Here is a 14,005-nt window from a genome sequence, read left to right on the forward strand (position 1 = left end):
GAAATCGCAACGCAACGCAGGGAGAATTGTTACGAGATTCGAACTCGGGTAGCCAGTTGCTTGCCAAGCCGACTTTACGTCTCTTGCTTGATTGCAAAGTCGGCGCAGAAGGAACTCACACTCGAGAAAAAAAAAACTGCGTTCCTCACACAATCAATCAAGTCACAATGTTTGTCGACAATCACCAGTGGAATTCTGGGTACAGGTGCGTGGTGTGTTGGGCGCAGAGCAATTGTATAAAATATTGTGGCTGATGATGCTATTCCTTGCAATCCAGGTGGAGAGCAACTTGAGCTACCTAACTGCAAATTTATATCTCACAGTAAAACAACCAGAAACCTCCACACACTTATGCTATTCTATGTACACAAAATCAACCAGAAACCTCCACACACTTATACTATTCTATGTACACAAATCAATTTTCAAATCTCTTCCATCTTTCTAGGCTGTCCGTTGAAAGAGTCAGGCTCATATTCCTACATAGGAAATGTCGCACAAATTCACTCACAAATCCATTTGTATATTTCGTAACAAAATCAAATTACAAATCACATAAATAATGATCATGAGATCTAACAATTTCTAAGACAAAAGAATTGTTGAAATATTAATTTCAACTGCTCTGTTTTGCAAAACCGCCAACAGTTTTCCCCGCACCACCTTTCACGCTGAGTGGTATTTTCCGAGGGGCTCCGATCACATTTGCTGATCGACACGTGGCCGCAACACTATTTCAAAACCACCCATTCCCCGGCCGGTAAAGTTCGATTGAAAGGGCCTCCCGGGGAATTAATGACAGCCGTCCGTTTGATGTGGATCAGATCTATGGTTGTGGTAGCGGCACATCTTTTTGTTATTTTTTTTGTTTTATTATCGTGAGGACCTCCGTAGCAGCTGTATAACAGGGTTAATAATAAAAAGAATGTTGCACCATGCTGAAACATTTAATGAACTTACCGTGGCCAGTGAAAGTCGTTAAAAGTTTAATTTTGTTTTATTCACGGATACGTTGACTATCTAATGGTTTTTTTGGTTGTTCTGGAGTATTGTATGTAGTAGCATGTGTAATGAAAAGCTCGCGGCAGCGAATGAAATAGAGGGATTTTTTTTACAGCAGGTTGAACACATGGAAAACGCAGCAGCGAAAAGGGAATGTATTTTTTTTTTTGTTGAAATGTAATGTAATGAAAATGCAGTAGCATAGGTAAGGAATTACATTTACAGCAGTAAATGTAAGAAAGTTTTTTTTTACATTAGTGTAAAGAATGAAGGAATTTGTATCAGCTGTTGTTTTATTAATGAATACAGAGTTTTTATGTGTGAATTTTGTTCTTCTCCAGCAAACAACTTTTTTTTGCTTCCCTGTGCTAAAACAGAGTATTATTTCCTGGGTTAAAAATAGAGCATTTTCTCTGTTCAGTGTTTTGTTTGAAATTACCAGAAATTTCCAACAAGAATACTGTTGATAAAATCTCTTAACAAACTCTAAACACTAACCAACAAAATCTGCCTCCATTCTAATGTAATGCTGACATTATTCCAAGTCTATGGTGTATTGTGCAATACATTTAGTGTCCAAAAAACGAATCAATCCTCTGATGTTTTGTTGCATTCAATTCCCAAAAAAACCAATGAATCCTCTAATTATTGTCGTAGTATAGTTTTGATGTTACCATGTGAAGCAAAACTAGCTCAATCTCCTCTTTCCGTTCTTTGAAGTTAGTATCCATTTCTAAGTGTGCAGAATTAAGGGCTGCAATATGAGATGTTCTCTCGCTAGCATGCAGAAAAGAAATCGCTAGTTCTTTTCATGGACAAGCAGTTCATGTTGGTTAAATCTATATCCGTAAATGGAACTTATGGATAGAAAGTGTAACCACATTTCACAGATAGAATAAAAACGTGAAATATAAAACATATTTATTTAATAGAGTAGTCTGAAAATAACATGGAATTACTTGATCATCGAAAAACAAAAATGCAAAATATTCAAAACAAAAGCATTAAGTTACTATTATTAAGTTTACGTGTATTTTTTGTGTTACATGAGTACAATTATCCCATTAAAATGACTTTCTATTGTACAATGACCAAAAAAACAATGAATCCTCGGAGATATTTTATTGCATTCAATTCCAGAAAAACACCAATGAATCCTTCGAGATATTTTTTTATTCTGGTATAGTTTTGATCCTACCATGCGAGGCCAAAATGGCTCAGTTTCTTCTCATTCAATTCTTTGATGTTAGTAGCTCTTTTTAAGTATGCAAAATCAAGGGTTCCAATCAAAAATAATCTTTCTTGCTAACATGTAGGAAAAAAAGCACTAGTTTTTTTTCACAGATAAGGAATCCATTTTGCTTCTGGCTAACATGTAAGAAAAAAAGCACTAGTTTTTTTCCATAGATAAGGAATCCATTTTGCCCTAGTCTATAAATAAATGGTACTTTAGGATAGAAAGTGTAACACGGTTGTAAGAATAGAATAAAAATTGAAATATAAAACATATTTATGTAATTTCGTGGTTTAAAAATTAAGATGGAATTTACTTCATTATTGCTAAAAGCAAAGTAGTTATACCTAAAACTTCACAAACACATTGTATTGTCATCGATGTGCATATCTCTGGTTACACAAAATATTTTTCACTAATTGTTCTGTCATCAGTGTGCACATCTCTTGTTATACAAAATACTCTCACTAATTGTCTATTGCATGAGTCGAGTACTTGAAACCTATGCCTTTTTTGGTTGTATCCGATCAAAATAACCTATATCTCTTGCTATATAAAATGTTCTCACTAATTTTACATGTATTATTGAGTAGTTTTCAGCTTATCTGTTGCATGAGTGGAGTACTTAAAGCCCATGCCCCCTGATCCCATGAAAATGACATATGTATTGTGCAATGCATTCAATGCCCCCAAAAAAACAATGAATCCTTGCCTCCTTTTGCTAGTATACCATGAAAATTAAATATCTATTGTCCAATGCATTCAATGCCCAAAATACAATGAATCCTCTGAGATATTTTATTCCATTCAATTCCCAAAAAAAAATGAATCCTTTAAGATATTTTATTGTCATGGTATGGTTTTGAGGTTACCATGTGAAGTAAAAGTGGTTCAATTTTCTCTTTCAATTCTTTGATGTTAGTAGCTTTTTCGAAGTGTGAGGAATCAACGGCTGCTGCAACATGAGATGTACTCTCTTGCTAGCATGCAGAAAATAAAGCACTAGTTCTTTTTCATGAACAAGTGGACAAGTGATTCACGTTGGTTGAGTCTCAAACTTAGGATAGAAAATATAACAACACTTGATAAATAAAATAAAAACTTGAAATATAAAACATATTGTAGTACTCTGCTGGAAATAAGATGGAATTTACTTAATCACGGGAAGACCAAAAAAACTGTACCTCTTCCATGTATTTGTTATGGCAATATTGCTCTAAGAAGTGAAAATTACAATGACTTAAATCCCATCTAATGTCGTAGAAGTTAATTAACTGTCCTTTAAAATGGAAAAAACATCAACTTTCTATTTTTTTGGGCACCTTTTAGTTACTAGAATTAAGATATAAATGTACTAGTTATATAAAAGTTATAATATAAGTCTTTTCCACATCTATTCATAGTTTTTTATATTAAAAAGTAAATAGGTATCATTATATTTATCAAGATATTCCCTTCAATAATTTTGAAACTAAAAAAATATTTTTGTCTTTTTCACCATTCAAAACAAATTCAAAGTTCTTACATGGACATGGAAATATAAATAAAACAAATCCACAATGCATTTTTTTTATATATAGAAAGGCCATTGAACATAAAAATTTCCATGATATAAAATTTTATAATTGCAACATTTCTAGAATGCCATCCATTGCAAATCTCACTTTATTGCTGATCCACATGCACCCAACAAGAAAGATGCCATAGAAAGAAGGAAAAAGGAATATGACTCAAACTACATGCAACCAATGGCAATGGACTCAAATTAGTTTATGGTTAAGCTAAGAAACCACTACTTCTTTAGGCTAGAATGTGGAAGAACTTTGGGCTTCGACAAAGTTATTTTGAGTAGTGCTTGAATTTCCCAACAAATGTGTTATATCTGATTGGAATGTTGGAATTCTAGTGACTCCTAAGAACATATTTCTTATGCTTTGGAGTGTACCCACAATATCCATCATATTAGGACGTCCTTCAGGGGATTCTATTGTGCATAACAAACCCACATTTATGAGTTGTTTGAGGCAATTGAGATATTTATCTTCTTCAATGCTCATACTAGTCCTCAATAGAATTGTGTCTACCACTTCCTCTACTCTGTTTGGAAAAGCATTACCCACCCATTTCTGTAAGTTCATTCCTTCCACAAACATGTTGTCGGTAGGCTTCTTTCTAGTGAGCATCTCCAATAACAATATTCCATAGCTATAAACATCACCTTTTGTTGTGACATGTCCACCCAATCCATATTCTGCATTCAAACATTATCATAGTAAGGTTTCAAATTCAAAATGTTTAATAAAAATATGAAACTCATAACATTGTCTAACATGCCATCTAGTTCAAATAATACCTGGAGGAATGTAGCCAGTAGATCCCTTAAGTGCAAGTGTAGAAGTGAAAGTTGAATCTTCATAATTTGCAAAGCATATGGTTGCAATCCCAAAGTCTATTACATATGCTGTCATATCTTCACCAAGAAGCACATTGTTTGGTTTTAAGTCACAGTGGATCACTTGCACGAAACAATGATGGTGGAGATATGTTATTCCCTCAGCAATATCTATTGCTATATTCAGCCTTTTAATCAAACTCAAATCACTTTGTTCTTCATTATTGTGATATAACCACTTCTCCAAATTTCCATTTGGCATTAATGGAAATATTAAAGCTTTGACTTGGAGGTCTGAGTAAGATGTTATAATTCTAATCAAATTCCGATGCCTAACTTTACTTAGAACCTTGCATTCCTTGTCAAAGCTCTTGTAAGCCCTTTCATCTTCCACATTAAGAAGCTTGATAGCAACAATTGTGCCATCATTCAAAACCCCTTTGTACACTTTCCCAAAACTTCCAATTCCTAACAAGTTGGCATCACTAAATTCATCTGTTGCAGTAATGAGCTCTCCATAGGAAATTCTTCGGTGCCCCACATTTAAGGATGCACTAGACAATTTATGTTTCTTGTGACATCGTCTCCACAAAATTCCCAGAAATAAACATAATACAACAACAATGGCTATAATTGCACTAACAATTATTATAACTCTTTTTAGATGCCCAACATTATGATGTTTGCCAGTAGAGCATGGTGGCAAACTTACCCAAGGCCCACAGAGACCAGGATTTCCAGCAAATGCAGTGGCACCGAGCTTTCTGAAAACTCCCCCTTTAGGTACTTGTCCTGACAACTTGTTGAAAGAAAAATTCAAGTGACGAAGCATTTTGATATTTTCCAATGACATGGGTATTTGACCTGACAAATTGTTGGAGGATAAGTCCATGTCCTCAAGACTGAGAAGTTCATCAAGTGAATCTGGAATCAGACCTTCAAGTGCATTGTAGGAAAGATTAAGATATTGTAGTTCTTTGCAACTTCTGAGTGCATTTGGAATGTGACCGATTAGCTGATTTCTAGAAAAATCTATAGCTTGAAGCATAGTCATTTTGCTTAATCCGGATGGCACGGGACCATGTAATAAATTGTTTGAAAGGTTGAAATAAAAAGCTAAATTTGCAAGGCCTGCAACTTCTGGAGGTATGTGCCCACTAAGCTTGTTATATGATAGATCTACCAGTAATAAATTAACACATTTCCCTAAATTTGCAGGTATATTACCTGATAACTGGTTCTGATGAAGATATAGATGTGTTAGTTGTTGAAGATGACCAATAGAATCAGGGATTCTTCCAAAGAGATTATTTCCCCTTAAATCCAGTAAACTTAAGCTTTTGAGTTTCCCAATTTCTATTGGAATGTTTCCTTGGAAATTGTCATAGGCCATATATAAGCCCTGCAACTTTTGAAGCATATTAAGTGAAGAAGGAATTGGCCCTGTAAAAGAGTTAAGACTCAATGCAAGGCGTATTAAATTAGTGAGGTTTCCAATCTGTGGAGGTATTTCTCCTGTTAATTTATTGTCTACCAAGCCTAAATAGGTCAGTTGTGTAGAGAGCTGTCCTATAGAAAAGGGCAAACGTCCTGTGAGACGATTAGCCGATAACTCTATGTTCTTTAAGTTGGAACAGTTAACAAGAGCAGTAAGAATGGGCAAGTTCATGGTGCTGCCGCTAACCAGTTGATTATGGTATAAGCCAAGCGTGAGAAGCTTTGTCAATTTACCGAACTCCGTGGACACCACTCCACTGAGCTGATTTCTGGCCAAATCGATTATTTGAAAGTTCGTACAATTGAAGAGGGAAGCAGGAATGCTGCCAGTCAACTGATTAGAACCTAGATAGAGTTCTGTCAACCAGATGTTCTTGCTACACAACTCTCTGGGAATGTGACCAATCAACTGGTTTACAGCTATATCCAATACTTGAAGGTTTGTGCAGTTAGACAAAGAAGATGGAATGTGTCCTATGAGATGGTTAACATGCAGACTTATAAAGCTGGCCTGACTTAACATACCCAATTCGGAAGGAACACTTCCATGAAGATTGTTGTTACCCAAATCCATCTGGTCCAAAGAAGATAGGTTTCCCAAGCATGCTGGGATTGTACCCGTCAAATTGTTATTTCCTAACACAAAGAATTGCAAGCTGGATAGAACACATAGTTCTGCGGGAATATTTCCTGTGAGATTGTTAAAGGACATACTCAAGTCCCACAAACTACGGCACTTACCAAGAGTGGGTGGAATAGAACCTTGGAGTTGATTGGAAAATAGGTAAAGAGTATTTAAGCGAAACAAATTTCCCAAATCATAAGGAATATGATCGTGGAAACTGTTATTGCTAACATCAAGTACTCTAAGAAAGGAGAGATTGGCGAGAAGAGGAGAGATTGTACCTTGTAATGCCATGCTTGAAACATTGAGGGAAACGACTCTCTGCCTGCGCCTGCTGCATATGATACCCGTCCACTCGCAGAACGAAACATTCGGTTTCCAGGTAGCGGCTAAGGATTGGAAGGGATCATATGTAATTGCAGACTTGAATGCAAGTAGAGCGTGTTGATCGGTAGCATTGGTTAGACGAGGATGGTGACGATTAGAGAGATGAGTTGTTGAAAACACAAAAGGATTGGCAAAGAGAATGAAATAAAAGAGGAGGAGGCACCACCAGGAAAGAGAAGGGATGTAACAGATCTCCATATTTTCCTTCTCTAACAGAATGATCTCTGAAACACAACAGTCACAATGCTTCAGAAAACCATTGTGATTGCTTCCTTATATAGACGCATAGATTCATTTTTAACTTCAAAATGTTAGAAATGTAAAAGGAGAATAAATTCAAACTTAGAACAAAGTTGGCAAAACCGTCTAGCTGTCTGCCATTTTTTCCAAACAAACAAACGTCTAGTTGTTTTTCGCGCAAATCACGCTGTAAGAGAGGGTTCATGTTAGCTGCATTACTAAGCTGTTAATATGAGGGATTAGGAATGATTTATTAATGTTAAAAAAAGGGTGTTAAATTATGGATTAGATGTCAATATTTAAAAATGAGTGTTATATGTTTAAAATAATGGCTTAGAAGTTAGAAAGAGAGGTAAAATAATAAAACAAAATGTTAGATGTTTGAGTCGTGTCTATGTGTTTATGGAAGGAGGGGTACTGGTTGGGAAGATCTGTTTAATATAATGTGTTTTTTAGTTGTATGTTTGTTTTACATTTTTATTATTATTATTTAATATTATATTTTAATAAGATTGTTATGGTTTGTAGGAAAAATATTTGAAGAAAAATATCAAGTTAAAGGTGTAGAAGAAATCGCTAAGAGGACATTGAGGTGATTTCCAACAGATAGTTATGTTGATTTTCATGAAGGATGAAATGAGATTATGTGGAACATTGAGATTGTGAAGTTAGAATATTACAGTAGATAAGGGTTGGACTCTCAAAGAGTTCTAACCATGTCATAAAATTATGCTTGATTATTATAAAGAAGATTTGAGATTTGTTGAGGGGTAAAATGCTTTCTATAGCTCCATCTCATTATGATTGAGTTGAATATGTTTGAGAGGAAAGACGAAGTGTTAGGTGCTCATACATAAAGCTCCCTTTGTGAATACTTATGAGTTATTTTGTGAAAGGTGAGATTATTCATATGAATTCCTAGTAAAAGTTAGTGAAATGTGTTTTTCTATGTGAGTTATTATCAATATTGTTGAGTCGTTAGTAAGAGGGTGTAAGACCCTTGCCTAGAGTGGCATTAGGCACCTCCATCGAACTAATGCAAATGACCATGTTGGATAGATGATTTGGTGGAGACATCTTGATCCATTGGCAAGGTGAATTTTAGGGTTGACTTGCTTAGGCAAACTTCAGATAGACATTTTGGCCCATTAGCAAGATAGACTATGGACAAGCTTGGGTGCACTCCTATAGAGAAATAGGGTGCAATACGAAGACTTGGGTTCTTTTGCAGATAGATAGGGTGCACTACAGAGACTTGGGTTCTTTTGCAGATAGATAGGGTGCACTACAGAGACTTGGGTGTTCTTCTAGACAGATAGGGCGCACTACAGGTACTTGGGTGCTCCTGCGGATAGATAGGATGCCTGCGGATAGGGTTTGGGCACTTCTTTGGATGGATAAAGTGCATTTTTCATGGAGTCAAGCTGAATTCAACAAGGATTTGGGCAGACTTGGATAAAGGCTTGAGAATTTGGAGTGTTGAGACTTATATGAATCAATGGAATTAGGTGTTTTGCACTGGGTTCTAACAAGCAAATGAGATGCCTTGGAGCACAAGTTGACATGGATTACAATTGTGGGATGCACTCACTGAGTGTAGTCCCTTGGGCATGCATCCATCATGATATGTTCATTGGGTGGTTTGGGTGCATTTGAGTGTAGAGAGAGTTGTGGATGGATGAACACCCTTGGCATGCTAGATAAGACTTGGTAGATGAGACAACCTAGGTGGATGGATGACTTAGTGGGATCAAGATGACTTGGACATGGACTTCACATGATGGAATGGTTTGGTGGAATGAGCTTGCTTGATGAGACTTCTTAGAGTGACATGACTTGTCAAGAAAAAGGAAAAACACATATGAGTGGATGTTTCATGAGCCAAGGCACCAACAATCATAAATGAATCATCACTAATTGATGGAAGAAAAAAGTGCTTTAAAGGAGGGAGTTATATGCTTGTGCCATGGAGGGATGTGATGAAGCAACTTGTATTTCCTTGGTGAGATGGAAAATGGAACATGGTTGTAGAAGGAAGACATGTCAAAGTTCTTGGGTTGGTTTGTACAAGGTCATTTGGACATTTTTGGGCACAAGGTTGTCCTTCCACGATTTATTTGTACTCTGAAATTGAGCCACAAGCATAGGCATGCTCTTCCTATTGTATCAAACACACACACACACATAAGAGTGTTAGGAACCTAGCTTGGGTGCTACCCATCCACATATACTAAGTTCTTCTGTGGATGTTTTACACATTTGAATGTATTGTCACATGTATGCGTAACACTATCTAAGTGTTATGTAAGTTTTAATCCTTTTACAATAATGCAATGCACATAGGATTCTTAATTATAATAATACTAAACAATGGAAAACACAAAATAAATATAAATTTTCGATGGAAACCCTAACTAGTGTTAGCCTCCTGTTGCAATAGGTGTTCATCTTTCATGATTGACAATTTTACATGCCAAATATGTCATACTTTGCATGCTGCAATGCTCCATATTTCCTAAAAAAGGCCAAAGAAGAGGCCATGAAAGTGTGCCAATCTAAATGCCACTGCTGTATTCCAATTTTGATGACTTAACCATTTTTGAAGAATGTTCTGTTAAGGGAAGTCCAAACAGCTTAATCTTGGCAGATTTGTAGATAGGTAGCGAAACAAAGGAGCCCAACTGCTTAATTTGGGTCCTTGGCAGAAATAATGATAGATTTAGATAGGAGGGCAGTCAAAAGAAAAATTGTAAAGCAGGGTCTGCAAGTCTAAGTGCACCCAAACCAAAAGGAAGAAAAAATGCTAGGTAAGTAGGCTGGGTAGGTAGTTTTGAGGTTGCAAAATGTTGAATGGTGATCAATTTTGCGTTTCAAAGTGATATTGTAGTTCAGGTCATAGGTACAAGGCAGTTTTCATTTGGAGGAGCTCAAGCGAGGCGTGTCTAACTCCCCCTTCTTCTTATTCCCCAAAGTCACTCACTAACTTCCCTGAAGAGGTCAAGATCTGCTTGATACCTCTTAGTTTCATCATTTTCCATATTATTTGCCTTGGTAAAGACCTGCTTTACCCAAGGAATGTTAATACTTCCTCTATGAATCATTTTCCCCCTAAATAGCCTAAGATTCACATACTTAGTGCTTTCTTATCACTTATCATATTAACTACTAATTTTACTATATAGCTCCCTATCTGTCTCCCCTTCCCCTACTAAAACTATGTTAATAACTCCCCTATATACATATTCCCCTCCCCTGGCATTATAGCCATACTTATCAAGTCAGGGAAATAGCAGTCCATCTGGGGCTACTACTAACCCTTCCGTGTCCTAATCTGGAGTTGGTCTGACATCTGGTCACCCTAACAACCATTTCCCCAAGTCCTAACCCTACAACACTTATTTCCCGCCCTTATCCTATAGTCATACTTGTAAATATTTTTCCCCCGCTTATAGATAACCCAAAAACCCACTTTCCTAAAGTTTCCCCCCCCCCGGCCGTATGAATAAAACAATTAAAAATGGCGCGCGGGCCCCGTCCCTAACCCTCTGCCGCCTTGTCTGTTCCGTCGGCCTTCAGATCTAGCGCGCCCAAGATCTACGGTGGGCGGGTCTTGTCATCTCCGAAGCCGTCGAGGGTTAGCACCTGGGAGATGGGCGGTTTTCCCGTCGTACTCCCGCCACGCGTCACCCTCTCGACTGTGGCGGAGCCCCCTCTGCCGAAACCACTTCTGCTCAAAAGCGGTGCGCCCGAAACCGGATACCGTTTTCCCCCCTCCTGCATCAGCGCCACGTCATGCTGACGTCATCATCCTGCGTCGGCCTCCTGCCGCTGTGTCCCTGCCATATCACTGCCACGTCACCTTCTCCACCGTACCGCCACGTCATACGACCGTACTGCTGATGTCACCCTGCCACGTCACCGCCGTACTGGGACCCACCGCTGACGTCATGCTGACATCACCGTTAAAAAGTGCGAAAGGCGCAAATCGCAACCTAGGAAGCCCGAAATCGGAATCGGAGGCAGTTTTTCATGCGCGAATGGCTACGGGAAATAGGCCAAAATGGAAAGCCCTTCATAGCTCGGCCTCCAGCAGGCCCGAAAGGCGCAGACTGACATGAATTTCTTCGCGAAGCATTCAGAAAAGGGCAGACACAAATTTTAAAGCAGCAGAGGGCCGAACAACAGCCATAAGAGATCTATGGGACAGTTTAAAGAGTATTAGTGGCGGAGAAAAGACGCATATTCAGTGCCAAAGCAGATCAAGGAACCGGCAAAGAGTATCAGTTGAAAGTTTTAAATGGAAATCTTTATTTCCCAAAGCAGGTGAACATTGAATGGCCTCCAACAAAGTCAAAGAAAATGGTGGAGCTATATCGAGGCTCTCCCATCACAGTTAAAAGCATTTAAAGCCACCGAACAACAATGGATCAAAACCCAAATCATAGTTATGGCTAAGTGATCAGCACAGAGCTAGAAAGACAACACATTAATTCTTTTTTTGATACAGCTGCCCCAGCGCAGCTCGAGGATATTTTCCCGCATTTATTTCAGACATGTGTTAGGTTAAAGACATTTATTACAGCAGATCTGTCTGAGATCTGATTAGTGTAGATATTTTGCTTATAAAACAACCCTAATTCACTGTCAAAAGGGTTGGTTGGTTGATTGTATAGCTCAAGAGAGACTCGCTCTGTATACCTGATGTTTTACTTAATCAAAGACTGCTGAAAAGCTTGGAGGAATGACTGTGTGCTGTGTATTAATGGTCTGAAGAATTGAATGTGGAATTCTTGTGCTGCAACATGATGCAATAAGTGTTTCTTACCTCTGTTTCAATTTCATATATGTTTTTATCATACCTGTATCACCGTCTAAATAGCAGAAAGAAAGATTAGCTTAGAACTGGTTTAATTGCCCTCTATGCTCAATTTCTGCTGTTTCTTTATGTTTTCATCTGGATTAGTAATGAATATGAATTCCCTGTGGCTCATATTTCCCCTAATTCACTCATGTTTGACAGTTATCTAGGGATTCTTCATTGCTCCTAGATAGAGCTCATTCACCTTCCCTCTGCTAAGCTGAACGAGAGATTCTTAATTGCCTCTCAGTCCTTAGCCCTCATTCCATCCTTTAAAGCTTGGATCATTGTTTCATATGCAGCTAGCTTGCTCCATATTCCTTATTGTGACCAAGAAAACGCACCAGCAGTCCTACTCCTTGACTCCACGCCCAATGGTTCTAAAACTTTCATGCTATCCCTGCCTCTTTACTTGAAAGCATCATCCTTCCCACCAAAAATCAAAACAAAACCCCTTGAACTCAATAACTAGCCTAAAAACCTTATCAACAAAGCTAAATCAGAAAGAGAGAGCCCTCTCTGATTGTAGGTGGGCTAGAACCTGCAGTCCAAAGATTGGTCTGTGGTTACCTCGGCCGTATCCTTTTGAGCTGACCAGGAGGACAACCTAAGTGCTAACATAATGGCGACTCCACTGGGGAGCATCCTTAGTTAATTTCACAAAACAAGTCAGAAAACTCCATGGGAACAAAAATCAATTGTTCAAGTGTTGTCTATTCCTTAAAACTACAGATGAAGTCTGAATGTCGGCCAGGAAGCCTTTGAAACTGTTCTTGCTTTGCATTTACAGGAGTAAATAAATGCTGCTTCAGTAAATCTTCATGCTAGTTTTAAACTGCATATAGTTGTTCCAAAAATTTGATCATTTCTTTGCTAATTCTAAAAACATTCACAGAAAATACCAAAACAAATTCAGAATCTGGCTCCCAAAAAGAATTCTCGTTATACAAGGACAAATCCAGACCCAAATCCCCCAGCTGCTTTTGAAAATCCGAACTTAATCCCAAAGATCCTTAGGAAGCAAGAACAAAGAGAAGATTTTGCTGATAATAGTCCTGAAGCAGTTCACCCAAGCATTGTTTCAACCCCTGTCAAAGTTTTATTCCGTTCTACCCCCACTTCCCCTTGTTCATCATCAACTTCTCAAAGCACTCCTTCCACACCTCCATTCACTGCACATACTTCCATTACCACCACTGTTGTTACAGCTGTTCCAGCTGTCCATGTTGTTCCTGTTGTTCCACTTATCCCTGTAAACATGGCTAATAGATATGCACCCCTGCAATTACCTGCTAATCCAGGGGCTATGCCTCAGGATTATCAAACTAAAATCACATATTTTGATGGAACTGGTTCTTGCACTTCCCTTCAGCATACAAAGAAAATGCAAGACTATTTTGAGAACTACGAAATAGATGATGATAGCGTGAGAATGAAAATTTTTGTCCAAAGTTTAACAGGTGATGTAAGAACTTGGTTCAGAGCACTTGCTGCAAATTCCATAACCAATCCAGATGAGCTTTACCAATCCTTTACCAACAGATGGGAGAAAAAGAAAGACCCCTTGCACATACTAGCTGAATACGATACAATAAAAATAGGCCCTCAAGAGTCTGTCCTAGATTATTGTGCAAGATTCAACAATGTTTATAATGCAATACCATAGAACCTAAGTCCTCCACCTGACCTTGCCTTGTATAAATTCCCTGATGGATTCGACCCAGATATGGCCTACCAGTTAAAAGAAAGAGCCCCTCAGACCCTTGCAGA

The 14,005-nt window shown here is 38.0% G+C and overlaps 1 protein-coding gene across 1 annotated transcript in view; it reads right to left on the reverse strand.

Annotated features, from left to right (window-relative positions):
• Positions 1-4,041: 4,041 nt before the first annotated feature.
• The window catches only part of LOC149173774 (uncharacterized), a 31,148-nt gene continuing 21,184 nt past the window's right edge, over positions 4,042-14,005 (reverse strand). The window contains exons 2-3 of the mRNA XM_089426824.1: positions 4,590-7,361; positions 4,042-4,487 (exon numbers count right to left, since the gene is read on the reverse strand). Coding sequence (XP_089282950.1) covers positions 4,042-4,487; positions 4,590-7,361 — 3,218 coding nt within the window. The remainder of the gene's footprint in view (positions 4,488-4,589; positions 7,362-14,005) is intronic.

The sequence above is a fragment of the Pinus tabuliformis genome, chromosome 4_2 (genome assembly GCF_031772625.1).
Source record: "Pinus tabuliformis cultivar Carrire ecotype Pingquan chromosome 4_2, CPIR1, whole genome shotgun sequence".
Lineage (NCBI taxonomy): Eukaryota > Viridiplantae > Streptophyta > Pinopsida > Pinales > Pinaceae > Pinus > Pinus tabuliformis.